The sequence below is a fragment of the Podarcis cretensis genome (assembly GCF_951804945.1).
Source record: "Podarcis cretensis genome assembly, chromosome: 1".
NCBI lineage: Eukaryota > Metazoa > Chordata > Lepidosauria > Squamata > Lacertidae > Podarcis > Podarcis cretensis.
In genome coordinates, this window is record NC_137170.1 from 77,420,863 (window position 1) to 77,443,317 (window position 22,455).

General features: G+C 41.1%; 1 protein-coding gene across 14 annotated transcripts in view; it reads right to left on the reverse strand.

Annotated features, from left to right (window-relative positions):
* The window catches only part of BRSK2 (BR serine/threonine kinase 2), a 390,734-nt gene that overhangs the window by 40,423 nt on the left and 327,856 nt on the right, over positions 1 to 22,455 (reverse strand). For 10 of the 14 annotated variants that reach the window (XM_079988290.1, XM_079988297.1, XM_079988299.1 and 7 more), the window contains exons 11-15: positions 22,196 to 22,293; positions 19,281 to 19,431; positions 15,598 to 15,663; positions 7,703 to 7,726; positions 1,037 to 1,097 (exon numbers count right to left, since the gene is read on the reverse strand). In XM_079988290.1, coding sequence (XP_079844416.1) covers positions 1,037 to 1,097; positions 7,703 to 7,726; positions 15,598 to 15,663; positions 19,281 to 19,431; positions 22,196 to 22,293 — 400 coding nt within the window. The remainder of the gene's footprint in view (positions 1 to 1,036; positions 1,098 to 7,702; positions 7,727 to 15,597; positions 15,664 to 19,280; positions 19,432 to 22,195; positions 22,294 to 22,455) is intronic. The other 4 variants (XM_079988300.1, XM_079988293.1, XM_079988294.1 and 1 more) reach the window with 2 other exon arrangements.

Consider the following 22,455-nt stretch of genomic DNA (forward strand, 5'->3'; position numbering starts at 1 on the left):
AATGTATTGCCCTGCAGTTTGGGCAATTAACTTATATAAGAAGTGAAAATTGCATAAAACTGTGATAATTGCATATAACTGTATGTAAGAACAGAAGCTGAATTGACTAAGAACAGAAGAAGTGTAAATGAACTGGTTCCCTGCCTGCATCGTGTGTGTGTGTGTGTCTGTGCAGGTGTCCATAACTCTTTGTGTAACAGAGGGTGGGGGAACGTGTGTATGCCTGTAGGTGTAGTGAGGATAGATGCTGTTTGTGTGTGCTTTGTATGGTGGTGAGTGTGCATGTGTGGAATGTATGTCTGTGGTGTGTGCATGTAGAAATATGCATTGGCCACATCCATTATTGGCATGCATCCCTTAGAGAAGTACCTGACTTTCAGCACTACCCTTGAGCCAACATTATTTTAGCCACCCGTGAGTTAAAACATATATTTAGACAAGCTATTGCCTGTTTTTTTTTAAAAAAAGAACCAATCAAGCTTTGGCTTGCCCAAGGACTAACAAAAAAGGGCCTGTTCAAGCAGACTCTCTAAGACTGCACAATTTCTTACTTCTTCGGAATGATTCTCTTTCTGCCCCTCAAATCCAAGCGACTTTCAGCTTCCTTACTGGAACATTCTAATCCAACTCTGTATGATTCTTGTTCAGACTAGAGTTCATTGTTTTTCCAGCTTTCTTCAGCTGTGCTATTCAGTCCCAAAGTAGCTCTAGCTGTTATGGTTCAGTGCCTCACCATGGGCTTGCAATAAGCAGCAGATGCTTTCTTTATTGTATGATAAACTCTCTTAACAGGGTTATATACGTTGGCATCATGTTAGGCCACAATGATACCTTAGGTGGCAACGATGCCAGAAGCACAGGCAGCCCTGCAGAAGGACCCTATCCCAACATTCACAAACAGCAAGCTGTGCTTTATAGCTGCCCCACATCCTTAGCTAACAAAACCACCCTTCAAAATGGGGGAAGAGATATTAGATGTCACCGAGCTCACATGAGAGAGCAGTTATAAACCATGACCCCAAATAATCCCACTTACCCTTGGACTGCTGAGTGGGCTGGTCGACAGGCCAGAGGAAGCTCCACTGATTGAGCGAGACCTGAGTAAACACAACAGGAAGACAAGGCCCTGAGAAACCCCTGTCAAAAGACACACCGCCCTGCTGTGCCAGCCACCACCATATTAAACCTCTGCATTAAGTTGTGGTTCACATTTCTAACAAGAAACTGCATATATAGCCGACATTTGTTTTCAAAGGGCAAATGTACATGAAGCCGCCCATCCCTTTGTTCACCAGTCTCACATTTTACAATTTTTTTTTCTGTGTGCATCTGGAAATACCTCCCTTATAAGATCCCGATCCTATCCCCCATGATCTCACTCTGAAGGAGCTTTGATCTCTGTTGTAAAGATCAGGTAAAAAGAGAAATGTCTGGCAAGGAAAGAAATAGACTGCACTGCTGCAGCTGTTTTTACCATGGCAGACCAACAAGTACAGTATATAAATCACCTATTCTCCTGTTGGTTGAGAAGACCATCACTTTGAAATCAGATGGATCTTTCTTAACCTTCCATTTAGGAAAAAAAATTTCCCCACTGACCAGCAAGGTATTTCATATGAAATCATTGGCCCATATGTTTACAGGCACAATACTACTTCCAAAGGCCTCAGCCCCTCGCTGTCACCATTCATCAAAATGATTATGCATAGATAAGTGGATCAGAAACAGCATGGAATTCACACGGCCGAATACAGAAGCAAAGGAGCTCCTTGTCAATCCCAGTTATCAATGCTAACACAGATTACCAAAGATATTTTCACGTCTCCGGTTACGTCTAATGTCTGAGAGAAATCTACATAGGCTATAAATAATGCACATTCAAATTTTCCTCCTCTTTCATTTCCACATCAGCACCATTGATCCATAGCGCAAATCAAAAGCATGTTCAACAGCCCCATATGTGAAAAATGTTAAAGAAATTGCCAGCTTATGTTGGCATTTCTTGAAATCTTTGGCTTGACCTTCCTCATCTCTGCTGGAACCATGGTCTTTAAAAAGGATGATACAACAATGGAAGCAAACCCAGTCAACAAGATAATATGCAATATATCACTTACTCCTAATCTGTATGTCACTATATTGCAACCTTACGGTGGGGGGACTGCTTTCAGTAAAACAAATTAACGAATGTATAGATTTCTCAAAGAGAACATTTTGATTCCGCTCATACAACTAGATCTATGACATGCAAGTTATAAGGTAAGAGATATATAATGGATGTATATAATGTACATCTGTATAGCTCATCAACAGGAAAACCTGGCTCGGAAAGAGCTTTTAATCTCTCCACCCTGTGTGTGCTTAATGTGTATGATTTAAGCTGTTGGCTGGCAAGCACATAAGGCTGAAATTGTGCAAGTTAAATGTGTGCAAGTTGCAAGTTGCCCATACATACATATATAAATAGCATCAGATAGCAGGCCTACCATTTCTCATAAATCTGGTGACAGAGAAATAAGGCATGGGCACTGGGTCTACCAAGCTGAGTAGTCCTAGCCTCTACCCCACTATTGCATCTCAATGGGCAGATTTGCTAGCCATCAAAAGGTACACCTGGTGTCCAGATGACATCTTCTCACCCTTGACTGAAACCCTGTTATTTCCCTGGCCTTTAATTAACTGCTGAAACTCTCCATTCTTGCCTTTTGTTGCTACAATCAATTTCACAACTCCCTTGCATCTCCCTAAAAAAAAATAACATGCCAGGAGACTAGTTAACTGCACTGCACAGTTGTTATTTGTCACCCTAATGCCCCCTTTCCCCCTGTTGTTATATTGTTATAACAACACTGGGCTAAGCCATGTCCTCTCAGCCAGTCCCTTCCCCCACCTGCAATACAGGTTTAATATGGATGGACTTTATCTGTAATGGCAGGGTTAATAAAAAATGTGTACAGCCCTGGGTATGCGTGGGTTACATTTTAGGGTATGAAATAAGTCCTTAGTTAGAAAGATGCTACCTTTTGGTGGGGTAGACACACTACTGTCCAGATAAAAGTGAATCAGGAAGTTGCTCCTACAACCAGTGGGTGTGTCATTCCAGCCTTCCTTTTGTCTAATTGGCTAGCTCTGCTGTCCTAAATGAACCATGGCTTCATTTGTTAACAAACAACCCTATAAAGCAGGAGATGGCTTGCTTTGTAAACGGGCAGAATTGGTGCCGACACATTTTGCTTCCTGTCTCAGGTTCTACAACAGCTAGAGAAGGATCTGTTTTTTTAAAAACAAACAAATCCGAAAGCTGATAATCTGGGAGTTATGGTTCAGCCCTCTGACACCTATGATGGGAGGCAGCAAATGTCAGCCCACTAGCTATGTTTTCCTCATTGCCATGGCAGCAGGGATGCCTTCCTGAATTATCATGAGAACAAGGATCACGCACAGCTTAGGGGACACTTTTAAAAGACTGGGGAGTGGCTGGCCAAGGATGATCCTCCCTTGGGTTCCAGAGGGAGTGCTGTAGATGTCCCCTCTCTTTGAAACCCCTCTTCTCAAGGCTGCTTATTTGTTGGAAGACCCTGAGGCCTGCATGCCTCACTCCACCAATGTGGGAGATAGTGGGGATCAGCATGAGAAAGAATGAAATAAAGGCACATAGGGCAGAGAGGGATAGAGATACATAGTGAGAGGAGAGTTATATGCTATGCTATTTATCAGCCAGGAAATTGGCTGTAGGCCTTTAGTGAATAAACTACAGTTTTATTAATCTACTTTTAAAGCTTGCAGCTATAAAGAAAATGTTACACTTAAATACGTCAAAGCTTGTTTATAAAGAATAACCTCCAAACTGAACCTAGAAGCATCCTTGTAGCTCCAATGCCTTAAAGCAAATGAAAATAAGAAGTGGGGATTTGTAGGTCTTACACTCCTGTCAGTATCACCTTTGCAGGTTAAGAAAACAGAGCACCCGAGCCACATTATTTAAAATTTCTGAAGGAAGGTTCTTTGGTGCCGTTCTTCACCCACCAGCCATCAACAAAGAAACCAGGGGCCAGCTCCTTCTCATGAAACTGGCCCAGAGCACTGAGAATTCAGACTCAAGCAAAGACAGAGATCGTGCACTGGGTAGCAATATGGATTCTCCTTTTGGGGAAGCTCCATAGACATTATCACCAGCATGAGTAACCCGAGTAGTCACACTGGGAAGACAAAAATAAGGAACTGTGACACCTTACTTTGCTGAAAGGGTTTTTTAATCTATGGATTTGAAATACAATTATTTAACAGGAAACATCCATTTGCATATAATCTTCACAGAATCTCTGGAGGAATTAAGGTGAGTCTTGTCTCTCATTATTCTGGTCTGGTAAATTTCTAACCTTCTTTTGAGGGTTGAACATATTTTAGACCCCTAATGAGTGACACAGTGTGTTGTGAACATTTTATTACCATGAGTTTGTATTACCATGGCAATGATGAGGCAATCCTGGCTCCATCTGTAAGCCAAAGAAGGAGCTGCTGCAAGGAGTTTGTCCTTCCCTTTCCCATGCCCCCCTCCCATGAATGAACAGCCTGCTCCAACTGCCAGGAACTCAGGGCTGCAGAATCGAAAAGAGCCACTCTCTGCCCTCTTCCACCAGTCAAGGCAATCCTTGCCTCCCAGGAAGACTGTACAGGCAGGGAAGAGATCAGCCTGACCCTATACATTGGCCAATGAAAGAGCAGCTGCTTTCCTCTTTCCTTCCCATCTCTTTTTTCTTTTATATTATGTCTATATGATTGAAACCTCTGGACAGGGACTACATGATCTTTTATTAAATTTCAGGCCCTAAACAACAACAATAACAGCAGCAACAACAACAACAGCAAGAACTCTGAATATGTGTCTGTTAGAAATTATACCAGAATATATGAAACATGTTTGATCCTTATCCTGCTTTACAGCAAAACTATTTTAGAAACTGGAAACATTTTTCACACCTGTAAAGGGAAAGGCTGTAGAAAGACCATGAATCATGGAATGTAAACAGACATGTGACACGCAACAGTTCCACACGTCTTCTCCTTAAGGTGGAATGGAAATGTCAACACCTCTTCATCAGCCTGCCACATTCCTGTGTCTCACAGTTCCCCTTATGATGAACTATAGGCAGTTTGGTTTGTTAACTGGGCAACCAAATCTCTTCTGATGTGATTGATTTTTAAAAAATGCTTTAAATGATCTAACTGCCCCGAAGTGATTCAAAACACTCAGGATTCAAAACAAAAAACAAAAACCTGTCAGTTTCCCCTCCCCTCCAAATAAAACAAAAACAGCAAACTGGGCAAATATGACCTTCAGGGTTTATTTTGCTTAAGAAAGTGGATGGTTGGGATCTTTCTGCTTCTATAATCTGCTGTTCCCCAGGAAAGCAACACAACATGTCAGAAGCATGAGTACTAATTCAAGAGTAATAATAATAAAAAGGACAGATATGAGAGAGAAAGAGAGGTGTGTCTTGTGCCTTTGACACAGCTTAATAAATAGAAATTCAACAGGAAAAGCATTGCCTATTTTGTATCTCCATGCCAGAAAAAATAGCACCTGACAAATTTATGCTACTTTTTGTTGTTCTTGCATTTGTTAGAGGTAGAAAGGCCATGCCACAGCAGATTGCAGAAATTCTACTCAGGAATATGAGTAGGTTATGCTTGTGGATGTAGCATGAGGATAGGGTTTGAGAATTCTACAGAGTCAGGAGGTTCCATTCAGACTGGGGGCCCTTTCATGTACATTTTTAACAGCGCCTCTGGGCTCTTTTAAAATTCTGAAAGTTGCCTGCTCAGTTTCATCACAGGGGATCAGTAGTCATGTTCCAAGTTGTGGAAAAATGTAAAATGCTAGTAGTTTTCAGCAGGAGGAGAGAAGGGTGTCAACATTCATGCCTTCTAGTGTTTGTTTAAGTAGAGGCTGGTGAGAGGGTGACTCAGATAAGAGAATGGGACTCTATATATTTCACTACAGGATCCTCTTTATGGATGTTGCACATTCTAAAATTTTGCATGTGCACACGCATACATACACACATACAATATTCATGCCAGTGGGGTTTTGTGTCATTTGGTACAGCACTCCTTTTCTTCAGAAGGTGCTTAGATATTGGAAGCAGAGTCAGGATGATTAGAATAGTGGAAGCAATGCATGCACAGAGACATATTGGTTTTGCTGTCACTGTGACTAAATAGGTGTCAGAAAATTCACCACCATGGAATTCTGAAGCCAACTGAGCCGACCAAACACCTGCTCTGAAACTGCAGCAGCTCCTTCTGACTATCAAGTTCCACATTTCACCTGTATCAGCCGTTATTTAAGCACATCCCACATCATGAAGACAATAAAGAGCTGCATACGAACTGGGGCCAGCTTGTTGATTAAATAATTTTATTTTCCTCCCATCCTCCCAGTACGGTGCACAGGGCAGCTTACAACAACCATGTAGGCCATTCTGAGGCTGCAGTACCTTTTACCCAACCACAAAGGATGGCTGCACTTGGAAAAAAACAACCCTGTGTGTAAGTTCAATACAGCCTAATGGAGACGAGAAGGAACTGTTACTATTGTGGTTGGCCTGATGCGGACTTTTCTGCCCAGCTGCTTGTTATGTAAGTGTGAGAACTGGACATAGCAGCAAGAGATGGAGGCAGTTGGCTCCACTCTCTGCTGGCTCCCCTTGAGTCTCCGTTGATAGAGCACAGAAAGCAGGATGGCCCAGCACCATGACCATGGCTATAAAGGTCTTGCTTTGCAGTTCAACTGCCAGGGGGCTTTTCTTTATTGGACATTATGCACAAAGCCATCAAAAGTCATATAAATATGAATTCATACCACAGGGAGGCTCCCCCATAGAACCTTGTGGCTTGACAACACATTTTTTTTTGGGGGGGGGACCTGTGGTCCTCCAGATGCTACTGGATTACAAATACCATCAGTCACACCCACACCCATACATACACCCACCCACCCCATCCTACATGGCATATGTTACATTTTAGGCTATGCCCTCAGTGTAAGGATAAGGTAGTTTTGTTAGTGGGCCAAGCCAGACATTTAAAAATAAAATAAAATGTAAAAGCAGCTGGGGGGGGAGGGGGTTGAGGATAACTCTTCCCTCCTGCATTATTATCCTGGTCTATGTTGCCCCCTCCAAAGATGCTATATGTTCTTTGAGGGGGAAATATAGATTCCAATATAGTATTTGTAAGCGTTCCCCCACTGGACGAATAGCAGCTGGAAGGATTTTAGCTGGGAAGATGATAGGAGGAAAAAAAAGGTTAACTGCTCTTCCCCACCACAGTGACCTTGATTCAGTTCAGCTCCCTTCTCCAAGCTGGTTTTAATATTTACCTTTTCAAAAACAAATGTAAAAGAAAAAAAATTATAGGAGATCTGATCACAGTTGCCAAGATGTCATATTGAGATTTGCCCTCACTATGTACTAGGCCTCTAAGATGCATGTGAAGTCAGGGCAAGCTTTTTCTCCCCCTCCCTAACAAACGCACACACAAACATTGTTGTATATATTTTTTTCCTCCTGTAAGTTTTCCCCCCTGTAACACAGTTTCATGATAAATAATATTTATACTGTGATCATTAAAAGAAACTTCTCTACCCAGAAGAAAACAACAGGTCCCACAACAGGTATAATCCAAAACTGGAGCTTACCCCAATGCGTCAGCACTTGTCATCCTTGGCAGTGGGGAATAAATAGAGGAGAAGGAGAGAGAAAGAAAGGGACGTGGAAGCAGGTGGAGAAAAGAGTACGAAAAGCAGAGTGAAATACTGTTCGGAGAACTACATGGTCATAATTATTGCCACAGGCATCTGCTGCTGATGGAAGCACCAGTGGGGAATTACGCATGGGAAGGGGGGGGGGTTCATTTCCTAAACAAATATTTCCATATAGCTCATAATCATAGAAGAAGTTTGCATCTAAGATTATGGGGGCAGACACATCAAGTGTAAACGTGAAAAATAAAACATTGCTTGCCCACCCTCATTAAGCCAGTCTGTGGAGTTAGCAGTCCAGATCTGATTTGCGGTTGTTTTTATTTATGGCAAATAATCAGATTTTGCACAGTGGGCCGTACAGAAAAGGATGTGGATCTTCCTCCATTTTGCTCATGTAACATTCTCCTGCCTAGTGATGTCCAGCTAGGAATACCCTTTTCCACTGTGTATTATATCTATACTTTATATGTAGTGTTAAATGCACTGATAATTAAGACCAATATTTCTGAGTGGGTATGAGGCTCGGATGAACAAAGCTACAAGTGAAGGATGTAACTCACTGGGAGTTTCTCCTGTTCTGCTGAAATGTATAAAAACATATATGTATTGCCTTTCATGGCTGCTATTCATCTGAGTGAGACTCAGGTAGAAATCCTGAGTAGGTTGTGTTCAAAGTTGCAACTCTACTTTAATTCTGGCTGAAAGGACCTTCAACTTTTTCCAAAATAGATAAAAATCTATTTTTATTAAATTAAAATTAAAACCAGGGGTTCTCTGCCTAAAAACAGTGGAAAATAAATGCACAATATAAAATAAATGCAGCCTTAAGCACAAGCTATTAAAGAGATGTTAACTGTTTCTCTGTCCTACTACAAATTATAACACTGCTAAGTTACATTTCTACCCTGGTTTTCATTTTAATGTTGCTCAAGTCACATCACACTTGTGATGGGCAAGCAGAAATCTGTAGATGTATTGTGGAATAAACTTGTATGATTATTATTCATTTTTTCCCCATATCCCAATTTTGTCTCCCTCTTCCCAACTTCTGTAGGGATCATTTTTGAAAGCTTTCATTTAAGTCTTCATCTCCTTTTAAACCAGGTACTGTGCATCGTTGGTTGGTTGCTTGCCCCACCAACCAAGTCATCTAACTTTCACTAGGAGGCTGTCATATAAACAAAAGAGCCTGTTGGTTAAGCTAATCTCAAACAACATGCCAATTTCCTATGGGAAACTTTAAAGGACTCGAGTGCAAAACACTAGATACACCAAAGAATGGCCTTTCCTCGTGTTTCTGAAGTATATTTCCAAAGTTTGCTCAGCATTGAGACTGTGCAACATGGAAGCTGTAAAGAAATACTATGTCTTAGACAACAATTAAATAATGTCCCTTCCAACTCCACAGTTCTACCTAATTGTATGAAAACATGTTGATTGCCATAGGATATTCAAACTACTTCCTCTTTCTGCTTTAGGAGACTCATCTCCACAGCAAGCCTCTTCTGTTCTGGCAGTGGAAATTTACTGCCCTATCCTAACATGCACTCTTGGGCCATAAGCCAGAAACAGCAGCTTAGAAGACACACAGAAGGTGAAATTGCTCTCCCTCAAGCTGATCCCGTATTCTGCTTCTGAAATAGAGTCTGATAAAGCATCCAGTGAACTGTCTTGTCTTATTTTATGGGATCAACATCAGTTTTTTTGAGGCCTGGGGATGTGGACAAGATCCTTGCCTATTTACTTACTATTTACTCTCTTGACCCTTGCTCATCATGCCTGATCAAAGCTAGTCACGCAGAGTTAACCAGGTGGATCCAGGAATTGGTAAATGCATCACTTTGTGAAACTGCATTTCACTGTGTGACCACTTCTGAAAAACCTGTACTGGGATCCAGAAGTTTATTCCAACTACCACCTGTTTACTAATACTCCTTTTGGGGGCAGTGTGCTTGAGAAGGTGGTGGTTGCTCACCTACAGGTGCACTCTTGGAGGAAACTGATTATCTGCACCTATTTCAATCTGAATTCAGCCGTGGTTTTAAGACAGAATTGGCCCTGATCACTCTGATGGATGACTTCCAGCAGAGAAACAGAGGGAGTGCAACCCAGTTTATCTTGTTGGATCTCTCAGTAGCTTTTGATACTGTTGACCACAGTATTCTCCTGGATCATCTCCATGGGCTGGTAGGAGGAAGCACTTGATTATGGTGGACACTACCTGCAGAAATAGTTCCAGTGAGTAGCATTGGAGGACTGTGCCTTGGTTTAATGTTTAATTATGTTTTTGTATGTGCTGGAAGCCACCAAAGTAATCTGATGGATAATAATAATAATAATAATAATAATAATAATAATAATATAATAACCCCCCTCCCCAAATCCTATGGGCTGTTCTGGTGGTTCTCCCTCCCCCCAACAATTTGGGGAGAGTGCAGGGAAAATCACTTCTGCACAAGCAGAAGTCCTTGTGCAGAGCTTCCACCGACAGAGTTCCTTAGATGAATCCCATCCAATGTCCCCAATACTATTTAACAACTACGGTACATGCAGCCACTGGGATCAGCCATTAGGAGATTTGAAGCAAATGGTCACCAATATGCAGATGACGCAGAGCTCTGTTTCACTGTAACATCTGGGTCAGGCAAGGATGTGAATTTTCTGAACCAGTGTCTGGCCACAGTAATGGAATAAACTGAGAATGACTCCTGGGAAGACAGAAACCCTATACAGTAGATAGGTCTTTCTCATGGTCAAGAAATTAGACGTCTGCTTGTTCTGGATGTGTTTGCTTTTCCTCCACCGGAGTAGGTACATAGTATCCTAGATCAATCTTTGTCAATAGAGACCAAAATGACTACTGCAGCACATAGTGTTCACTACCAACTTTGGTTGGTGTGACAGCGATAGTTTGGAAGCTGCAGCTTGTGCAGAATATTGTGGCTGGAGTACTGAGTGTCTAGGTATGTACACCAGTGCTTGAAGATCTGCACCAGGTAGCTGTCTACTATCGAGCCGAATTCAAAGTTTTATTATTAACATGTAAAGCCCTAAGCAACTTGGGACCAGTATACCTAGATGACCACTCCCCTGTTATAGGCCAAATCATCCTTTACAATAACCAGGCCCTGTTCACTGTAGGATGGCCAGTGGATTGCCAGATGGAAACCATTTGGAAACAGGTCTCTTCAGTTATAGCACTAACCCTCTGTCCCCCACAAGAGAGATAGAAGAAGCTCAATCTCAGTTGTCTACTCAGGCATATTTGGATGCTTGAGAGCGTTATCCTGTTCAGACTTGCTGTTTAAATGATTGTCTTATTAACAATGCATTCATTGCAATTTGTTGTATTTTGATGTCCTAATTTTTGTAAATCACTTAGGGATTTTGCCAAAAATGTAAAATAAATAAAACACTCAACTCTCCTCCATTTCATAAATGATATTGCCATTTGGATAGATGTCCTTTCAATCAGATTTGAGGTGTTACTAGAAGGTCCAGCAGACACATATTTCTAACTTATTTACACCCATACACATTATTCTTTGTGTATCCCTTATAGTCCTTGTATACCTTCCATCTTTGTGAAGTTCTGGTGAATATTATTGATGTAGAGAAGGAATATATTAAACTTATAAACCCACATTTTAATATATAAAAGGCCACATTTTGTTGTCAGATTTAGCAATGTAGATTTTTTTACAATTGATGTTCCCAAGTACATTATCTGGTTATCTGGATGTGCATGTAAATCAATGTGCAAGTGACTGCACATAACACATACACAAATGCTGAAAAAGTAAACAGAATTTGTGTGTCTGTTTATATCAATGTGGACACATAAATGCTATTAATCTTTAGTTTTCCCAGAAAGGGAAAGGCACCTAGGAGTTTAACGATGAGTATGGACATCACATTGACAATGGGGAAAGAAAGTAGGGAAATGAGATTATTTAAACAAAAATAATAATCCCAGAACACAATAAACCCAGCAGCGCAGACATGTGCATTTCCTACAGTACTGAAGCATGTGAACTACGGAGCTGCAGCAACCCAGATGTAGAAGAAGCACTGAGGGACAGGGCAACAGATGTGAGACACAGAAAGAGAGAAAGAGAAAGAGAAAGACTATAAAAACTAGAAGAGAGAGAGAGAGAGATTGAGAGAGAAAAAATGGAGGGAGAGAGGGAGGGAAAGAAACAGTGGCCTCAGCTACCAAGACAACTGTGTGCATCTAGAGGGGCAGGATCCTTAAAGATGCAGTATTCCTTTTAAAATAAACCAAGAGTGAGAGAAATATTAAGACATTGACCAGGCACCATTTCAAATGTGTGATTTGTTATCCCAACAAGGAAATATTTTGATGGGGTTTTCTTTGTTGCACTTCTTTTTTGCTCCTGCACTTGGACCTATATTTTCTCATCTTCCCATAACCTTTTCCTCAGTGTACATAAAAAAGACCTAACCCATAAAATTTTAGAAATCCCCCTTTCCCCTTTGTGGATCACACATGCCGCTCCCCTCCATTTTCTTCATCCTTTCGTAGATCAGAAAATTGCCACTTTGGGTCAGAGTTAAGATTGTGCTGTTTGTAACTGATTTCTGCAATGGCTTTCAAATCATAATTATTTCTATAGATGGGAGTACGGTGGCCATATATTCATCTCATACAAAAGGTTATGGAGATTGGTTGATCTTTTCTGTGGATTTGCATTTGCTAAACTATTCTTACAAATGGTTTATCTTCAAATTGTGATGCTGCATGTCCTACTTCAACAAACTTTTCTAAGAAATAGTTGAGACGTGGTGAGTTGTGATCTGTTTACGAATTGAGCCATTCCCAAAAATTGTTCAGCTCATGCATACCCACTGTAAAAGTCCATTTGTATTGACTTCAAGATGTGAAATGGAGCCTACTTTTGCCAGTTCTTCCAGGAAGGACCAGAACTGGAAATGTTACTCCTGTCACTAATAAAATATTGATGCATTTATAGAGGTCTCCGCCTCCTAAGCATTCCATGTGCTTCACAAACACTGTCTCAACAATGCTCAACATATAAAATAGGCCAGCATTACATTTCCCCTGTTACAGAACCAGTTCAAAACTAAGAGAGCCTGCTTTAGCAAAGTGAGACTTGTCTGTTTTTCAAAATAAAATAAAAAACAAAAGTGCAGGCACCCATTCTGGGGAAATGGTAAGTTGGCTGAGACTTGTGTAACTACAGGAGAAAAAAGGTTAAGGTGGGTTAATGATGGTGGGAAGATCTAGTAAAACCTTTTTTTTTTTCTTAAGGGAAATGCATCAAAAGCCACTGTCGTGATAAGGAAGGGGGGAATGGTCAAGGCTGGGCTATTGTCCTGATCTGTCTGGCAAGAACTTTGACAGGGCTAACAAGACATGGTTAGGTTTTCAGAACCCCATCCTACAACCGTCACTCCAGGCTGAGATTTGTATCAAGGCTCTGGCTCCCGCAACAGAGCTTGGGGACTCCCTGACGAGCACTGCACAAGACAGCAGCTCATTATTTTTCCCCAGCTTGTGAACTTTTTATGAGTTCCTGGCAGCTTGGCTGCAATGCTCTCTTCCTGCAGGCCCTCATAAAAATGAGTGCCTTGTATGCTGCGCCAGAATCAGACCATCCATCTGCTGACAGGCAGAGTTCCCTCTATCTGCAGCTTCTAAATGAGAAACCTGCAGGTCCTTTAAAAAGTTTATTTACTGGACTTTCTTGGCCTACAAAAGCAGTTTCTAGGCTTAATTTGAGCCAAGGTTCGCAAAAGCTCAGTCCAAGAGCCCATTTTCAATATTATGAATACCAGCTCAAGTGCAGTGCAGTGGCTAAGCAACTGAGGGCTCACCCACAATTCCACTTGTCCCATGTTTAGAAAGCACAGGTCCAAGCAGTTTCCCCCCGCTCCACTTCTTTCCCAGGAAAACCCCGCTCTTTAGCTCTAAATCAGAACAAACAACAATACATGGAAAACCCAATAGCTATTTGCTCTTATTCAGTGCTAAAGAGTGGTTTTCCCCAGGGGAAAGCAGTGGGAGAACAGTGGATAAACAAAAGTGTGGATAACACTAGGAAGCAACCAGTTCAAATCTTGCCCCTTCAATGTACTCACTAGTCAGATCAGAGCCTGTGGGGGTGGGGTGGGTAGAGTGTTGGACTAGAACCTGGAAGCCTTGGGTTCAAATTTTCACTAAACTGGGAAGCCAGTCTCTCAATCTAATTTACCTCATAGTGGATTATGAGGATTAAATAGGGAAGAACCACATATGAGGAAAGGTGGGATATAATTGTATATATAAATAATAACTCTCTTCTGCTCTTAGTTCCCAAACTACAAAAATGGATATAGTGAGTTACCGAATAGGGCAACTGTAATGATTACAAGACAATGTATATGGAGCAGTTTGAAAACCTCAAGTGTTATTCATAATGCAGTGGATAGGACTTCTTTCCCACAGTCTGCAGGTTGGGTGTAGACCAATGTGCCTTTGAGTACATGCAGAATATTTTTCTTTGCCCGTGTGTAACTACAGTGAGATTCCACATACTTAAGTATATGTCATGCTTCCTTACAGATTATATGAGTGTAGTTGCAAAAGGTTTCTAGGTGATAAACTAGGGGTACAATCCACAACTAGAAAACTCTCATCTATCTCAGTGGGATTTGGACACTACCTGCTGTCTATGTTCAAAAGGAAAGGACTTAAATGGTTCAAAACCTACTTAATGTTCTAGAGCAATGAATAATTCTCCAGATGGTTAGAAAAGAGTAGATTCTATTTTTCAAGTGAACGAATTGGGTGCTGCCTTTGTCAATGTTAACAAGACAGGAAATATTACACAGTGTTATTACCTTTATGCCTCATTTTTATCACTGTTAAAGGTTTTAAAAATGAAACAACTCAAAAGCAGCAACAATGCCTTCAACAGCTGCACCAAAACAACACCAACACAGAGTTTTGTCTGGTGCATTTTGTCATGCAGAGATGAGAAAAGCTGCACCTTTGGAAACTCCATCTGCTACACCAGTCTTAGCCAACCTGGTGCCCTCCAGATGTTTTGGATAACAACCCCCTTCAGATGCCAAAGGCAGCACTGCACAATTATTAAGCCCGCTTTCCCATTAACAGTCTTGCTCCTATCTCTTATGGCAGAGTGCAGCACCTTTTGGTAGCTGAACTGTCATGGCTGAGGAGGACAAGGAAAGTCAACCTAATCTTCAAAGTTCAAGATTAATAATAATAATAATAATAATAATAATAATATGAGAGTAGCTAACATATTTTATGTAGTTTGCTTAAGGATCAGGGCCCCTTCTACTGCTCGTTAAATGGTTTACCAATACCAAATTTGGCTTCCTCAGGAATACCACTGCCTTCCCCCATTTGCCAGCACAGAGGCAAGAAAGGTATATGGAGGAAGAGGTGGCTTTGGGAGATGAAGGAACCCTGGCTTGTCACCACCTATTCTTTCCTCACTGTAGCTCTTCTGTAAATTAGTTACTGACTCATGGTCACAGAACACACTAGCGCAACTCCAAACCAGTGCCCCCCAGATATTATTGGACTACAACTCCCGTCATCCCTTGTCAGCATGATCAGTAGTCAGGGATAGTCCAGCATCTGGAAGGTGCGAGGGTGGGGAAGGCTGGAATAGTGTGCTGATGTGGAAGAAAACTACGTAGCTATTGGTCCACCCAAAACTGGGTCTCTTTCTCTCAAGTGCAAGCAATTTTTTCCCCAGTGAAGAAGGTAAGTACTGCATCTTTAAGGAATAGCAGTGAGGTAAAGGAGAGGAACAGATTGTTGGTGTTTATACCTTTCTTCTTTGTTGAATTTGGGATTGGCGTCACAGATATCCAGGCTTTTACTGAACATTGTTTTACTATGGCAGGAACAAAGTGAGAAAACAGAGTTACTAATGTGGACATTCATATGAGATTTGCCTGACGCAGAACCTGAGACCCACCCACCCAAAGTTACCCCACCCATTTTGAAGAAATGCTCTGGAACAGGGATCAGGACTGTGTTCCTTTACCAATTGGGTGTCTTGCCCCAGAAAGGTACCAAATTTATGGGTGTACTCAACTTAGATTTGGCTTATACTACACCAATGAAGTAAGTGGGGAGATTTTGATACTGAATTTGATGATGCAGGCTCAAACCGCAACTCTCAAGTTGGTCATGGCGGCATGAGGCAAGATTCATTTTATACAAACCATGTCTCCAAAACTTCTTGCACATGCCTTCCCCAAACCCAAGTTAGCCGATTTGTGAGACATGTCAGAATTCAACTGAGGCCACCAATATTAAACATGGTCTGAAGAACACAGATTCAGTTAAGTGGTTCAAAATGGCCTCTGCTATACATACCTTGTTCCCACAAGTTCCCCCCTCCCCTCCCCCCATAGCCTCATCTGCAAACAAAGGCCTAAAACACAGGTCTGGCCTATGGACAGTTGATCTGGAGTATACCAGACCCAAATGAAAGTTGTCATTCCAGATAATCAGTGTAGAAAAAGGACACCAGTTTGTTGATGGAACCAACTCTCTCAGCTCCCCTTCCAGTTCTTAATCTGCTCCCTGTACTTCATTCTGTTTGCTTTAAGAGAAACCTAAAAGCCAATGACAACCATCTTTGGAGGGAGAAAAAAAGAACCTGTTGCAGGAAAATGCACCATGAACGTGGCAGCTGCTATGGCATTGATGTATCTTGGGGGAGATGAAAGGCTGAGTTTAAATATGATGAAGAACAATGTACTAAAGTCCCCAGAATAGAAAGAATAAAAGGAAATGATGTTTACAGTAACCAAAACAGCAAATGGAGGAAGCAGGATTTTCAGTAGAGAAGTATTGAAAACCAAGTAGGTTTTAGGATATTCAACACTGCATTTTATCTCTTCCCTCAGTAATAGTGAACAGGGAAGGAAGAGGCAAGGAATATATAAAGAGTCAGATACACTGGGAAAAAATGTAAAGCACTGAAGAAGCTAAGTAACACTTTTTGCTCACAGTACATTAGGGTTGGCAGCTAGCAGGATTACAATAGGCCAGTCAAACCAGCACAGCAGATACCTGTGCACTTTTGAGTCTCAGGCAGCCAGGAAGACAATGCATGGCAACAAAACATTCCAAGCATAGACAGACAGAAAGCAACTGAAGGTAGAGTTATGCTGGTACATAGCTCTCTCATCCCACCCCTTGGCAGGTTTCACATGATATTAAATATTCTTCACAAATATGTCAAAGAAAGGATAGAGGTTCTTTCCAAAGCCCATTAATATTTGTCCTTGCAGCTGCATTAACTATGAACCCCAACTCTTATTTCCCCCCAAAACCTATGCCAAGATTTTGTGTGGTTTTGTACCACAAACCTTGGGTTTTGTACCACCACCTGCAGTGTATTGACACATCAAAGGCTCCTAGGTAAGGATGCTGAGAATTATCTGCTATAAATCCTGTTAGAACCACAATTTCCAAACTGTCTTAGGAAAGGGAATTAGTGCTGGACCACTTATGTCTATAGTGAACATACACCTTGAGAATGTTGTTCTTAAGGGCAGATGGAACTCTAACAAAAATTACCTTTCAAATGCTACTTGGAGCATAATACTATGCTGGGAGCCTTACAAAGTTTGCCTCTTGGTTGGATGTACTTGGGTTTTATTACTGATGGTACAGACCGTCTTCCTGTCAGATGGTCACCATCTCCAAACACCTTTGTTGTTAATGAACAGTCCATGTTCTGAATAAGTACACTGCCAGTAGTCTCTGCTGTATGCCTTTGCAATCTGAAGATGAGGTGGCTCATCTGATTTACCAAAGCACAGTAAAAAAATAAAAATTCATTCTATGTCTGTTCCATTTCCCTGTTCACAATCACACATTGGTACCTTCCTTTAGCAGCTATGGCCTAGCAATCAATATATGAGCAAAAGCGCAGATGTTGTATTTGGCATGCATTCTGACTCACAAAAATATGGACACATCTTTTGCTGTGTGGCACAACCTTTTGTATAAAAGCATCACTTCAGAAAAAATTCTCTGGACTTCTGTCAGTTTATCAGTTTCTACTAAAGCAGTGTTCATGCTCCCCACCCCCTGCCAACATTCAAATAAATAAAAGCACACACTCTCATTTGGTGAGAGACAAAGCTGTGTAATATTTGCACTTTCCTGAGAATCTGCTATGCAATTGCCATCCCAAGGTGAGAGATAGCAGGAATTGTGCAAGCTACTTTTATGTATCAGGATTAAGCCAAGATCTTAGAATCAGGAAATGACATTCTTCCTAATTTGGGTTTTCTTTCTCAGTTGGCTAGCCCTAGCAAATTCTACCCAGACAAGTGCCTGATGTAAACAACTGGAATGCAAAACAGCATGGTAACTGTCTGCAGGTGAGTTTATATTATCACAAGCTGTCTCCATCGTTCTGTTCCTGAAGAGCTTCATTGTTAGGTAAGCAAAATTCTCAGCACCCAAAATGAACTTTCAGAGTTGAGACAAGGGAGCCTATGTAATCAATGGTGATAGCTCAGTATTGTAGCAGTTTAGCCTCACCATGCTTACACTTGCTTCTTAGCCTGTCATCTCTGATCAAATTGGCCCCAACCACTACATCAGGATACATTTACCAAATTACCATTTCACTACTTACTTTTCAGGCATCCTGTTGCTGCATATCTCAGACCAAAAACTGTACAGTGCACAGCTATGTACCCCCAGCAATCAAATTTGGTTAGTCTTGGCAAATTGCTCTTTGCACACACTAGAGGACTACAGGCCCTCTTGTGTTTTCTACTTGGCGACTGGACATCAGCTAAAGTTGGGGAGGATAACTGATAACAACTGAGGCACAGGTCTGTAACCTAGATGCACAGAGTTCTTTAGTACACTTCTATATAGTTTTAACACACATGGGGATTTCCTTTCATCTCTTCAGCCTTTAGACTTTCAGTCCCATTCAAAATATAACCAGAAGACCCCAAAGAAGTTCACTGAGCTTATGCCTTCTGGGAACACCTTTATTTATTTATTTATTTATTTATTTATTTATTTATTTATGGCCATCTGCTGCTCACTGCAACACCATGGCTGCCATGTTTCTTCAGACAGAGATCGGAAATAATTGATTTTCACGTAAGAAACATGCACACATTTTTGGATGAGACCAGAGGCTATGGTGACACTTTTTATTTAGCTAAGATGTTTATCTTTAGCCTATGCAAGCTTCTATTGGTAATTATTCCCTCCCCCCAGCACTGCTCTAAAATGCTGGATGCAAAGGAGTAAAAAAGCATACATATATTTTTTTTAAAAAGCAACAGTAACTAGAGTAATTAAGTAATTAAGTAATCTTCCTTACAGATGTCTGCACAGGCTACTGTGAGAAAACCTAGACTGATGCTCCTTCACCTGGATAAACATTATGGTGCCAGCTGAGATGGCTTCCGAAACTCTGATGGCACAGACTTCCTGCCTTTGGCTTTGGGGACCACCTACCTCTGTCCATGCTGTGCCATTTCAATCGCTCTGCGAGCTGGAACCGGGGATCCTCCATCTGTCACACTCAGGACCTCCATTGACTTCCTTTCTGGCCTCCGCTTCCCATGTCTGTTCAGCATTGGAGAGTCCACACGCTTTCTGGGGGGGTCTTTATGCAGAGATAATGCAATCAGCATGGCTGAACACACCTCAGATGTCCCCGGCTCAAAATACTTTGCTTCCCAGGAAATACCCACACCATATTTTCTAAACTGCAAAAATAGGGGGCCCCAGTGGAAAACTGAAACATTAAGACTCCTCTGTACAATATCACACATGAAAAAACCCTCTTAACTCCATGAATATCTCTCAACTATGAGTTTCCATTCACAATGGAAACCATGAGTATCTCTCAACAGCTTTTCAAAAATGATCTTCAACAAATGTAAGTAAACAAGTAAAAAAACAGAGCTGTGATTATCTGGAGGGTGAAATGAAAAACAAACTTCTCCCACTTGCACATAAGGTTAGAACACCATTAAAATAAATTACGGTTTAAGGTGGGTAAGCTGGAATGATAAGAATGCTCACTTCACTCCTCCACACTGCTCTTGCCTTGCTGCTGGGAACAAACCAGAGTCTGTTTAAGTCTGAACCCAGGCTTGTGATTTATTTCTCTCCAAACAAACTATGGTTTGCTCTTGGCTTACTGCTTGTAGCTTGTTTGGAGGAAGCAATGAGTCCTGGTTCAGGCATCATAGTAAGCCAGACCCTGGCTTGCTTCCCAGTAGCACAGCAGAAGTGGGAGATGAACAAAGCAAGCTTGTTGCTCACTTGCATTAAGCCATAGTTAATTTTCATCTCTGGTTTAGCTTTACGTGCTAACCAGGCCAATGTAGCAGTCACTGAAATGGAGACTACAATATTCCAGATGTACAGACATTTTAGGTAAGAAGGTTTTATATTTGCTTGTAAGCAGCTACTTAAAAGTTAAATGAAGGCATCTTAGAAGGGCAAGCAAGATAGACCCTAAGCTTGCAGTATTAAACTAACATTTACTGCCAGTGGAGTCTGGCATTTACTGGAGGATACTGTATAGGAATCTGCCACTTTTAGCCTATGCAACACTCAGGAATAGTCCAACAGTGTTCTGCCCCAGTTCTCCAACAACTTGCCTTTTCAAAATGGTGTGTGTTAAAAACTCTCGTTTTGCGCTGAAGAAATTACTTCCCTCTGACAAAACAGGGGTTTTCAACTATACCATATTTTATACCCTCACGTCTTGATTTATGTGACCTTTCATATCATCATCCCTCTTCCCCAAGGAACCAAAACAATTTTACAGCCAGGCAGAATGGAAACAAATAAGCATTCTTGCATGTGTGCTGATGAGTTTGTTCTTGACAGTAGGGTTGCTAGAGCAAAGTTTTAAAAAGAAGAAATGCTGCTATCTATTCTCATAAATCTGCAGTGGCCTGTATAGAGAGATATCTATATATATATCTGTGTGCTTTGTGCAACTGTGGAATATTGTCAGACTACAAGGCAGGAGACATTTTGGTTCCATAGAGAGGAAGAAAACATACTTCTGAGAGAAGAACCACACACATGCACAGGATCAAAAAGACGAAAGTTAAAAAAAGAAAAGAACAACAGACTACCAGAGTTGAATCATTCATTTAGCATCAGCTGGAATTCCAAAGCCTGAACTATTGCTCTAAGGTTTCTCAAACTTGCCCATGTGCACCTAGACAGATGAACACTTATTCTGCATGGCATGCATCTTTGAAGTAAGTAACATCTCCAAGCAACTATTATTACACCATCACTACTTCCCTGATCCTTTCCTCTCATCTCTTTGTTTGAGGCCACAGTTAATGGCTAATGATGAGATATTCATCAGAAGTATGATTGCTCTCAATTAAACCTTGCTCTGCATTCCCAGAGATATTGCTAGGAGCAAAGAGCTAAACTTATCCACCATGCTTCCCTTGGGAAAGGAAGCACAACTAACACTTGAATAATAATGCACATGAATTCTAAAATATGATGACACATTACACAGATATATGCAGCTCAGAGATAATGTTAACACATTCAGGGAAGACATTTTTCTTCCTGCACAGAAAAATCCAGACAATAGTTTGCATTAGCGCATGAAACGAATGTTATGATACATCTGTGGCATGCAAAGAGAAGGAGGAAAGCCTACCTCAGATGCACAACTGAGGCATAAAATTGCACTTGTCTGCGCAGGAAGTCAAAATTCAACCACTTAAATAATAAGTAGCAGAATTATCTTTTGTGCCAAAGCATTTAGCCAAATCAATTTGTTGTCTATGGAGCTTACTTTAAGAAACTCCCCTATATGTATAATTCATTGTCTAGGGAGTATACCTTAAGAAGTCAGAAACAGCACATCAGAAAAGACTCTCCCATATATTTCTATAAGCATTATGTGAGATATAGTAAGAGAGCAAGTATGCTGCATCCCCATTATTTAAATCCACTGGATTCACTGGAAATGCTTCCTTTCTGCTTTATGTGCATACATAGCTAAGAACATGTTTCAAGTGAAGTGATCAAGGACTGCTGACTGTGGCTTCAGTATGAAGCTCCAAGTTCAGTCTGATGCACACATGGAGCTCCCACCCACACCAGCTTTTATTTCAGTGGTAGGGGAAGCTCTAGCCATGAAAGGAGATGCATAAACTGAGATGCGGTCACCTCTACTGAAGTTAATTTTAAAGCCTTTCAGGTGCAGGTAGGTCTGTATCTATACGAGACTTTCTGAAAATGCAAGGAGCTTCTCAAATAGACTGAATATTATGTAACATGCTATAACACTTGGTAAGATGAGGTCAGTCCCTCCAGTGAGAGCAACACCAAAAGAGGGACCCACTCTAGAGACATAGATTTGTTTCCAGGTATACCTATTTCATTTCTAGGAGGAAGGTCCTCATCCTCATGACTAGGATATCTCTCTTTCCGATCAAGGAGAAGAAAATAAATCATTTTCTCTTGGTTTTCTCTGGAAAAACAACAATACATCATCATCATCCAATAAAATTTTCCAGCTTTCTGCAGAATATTAACTTCATTTATGATATCTTAAATGATGGAAGAAAGAGCTGGTGCAGACATTATTGAATGGACTTACCTGCATGAATAGCTACTCCTTGAAACAGAACTG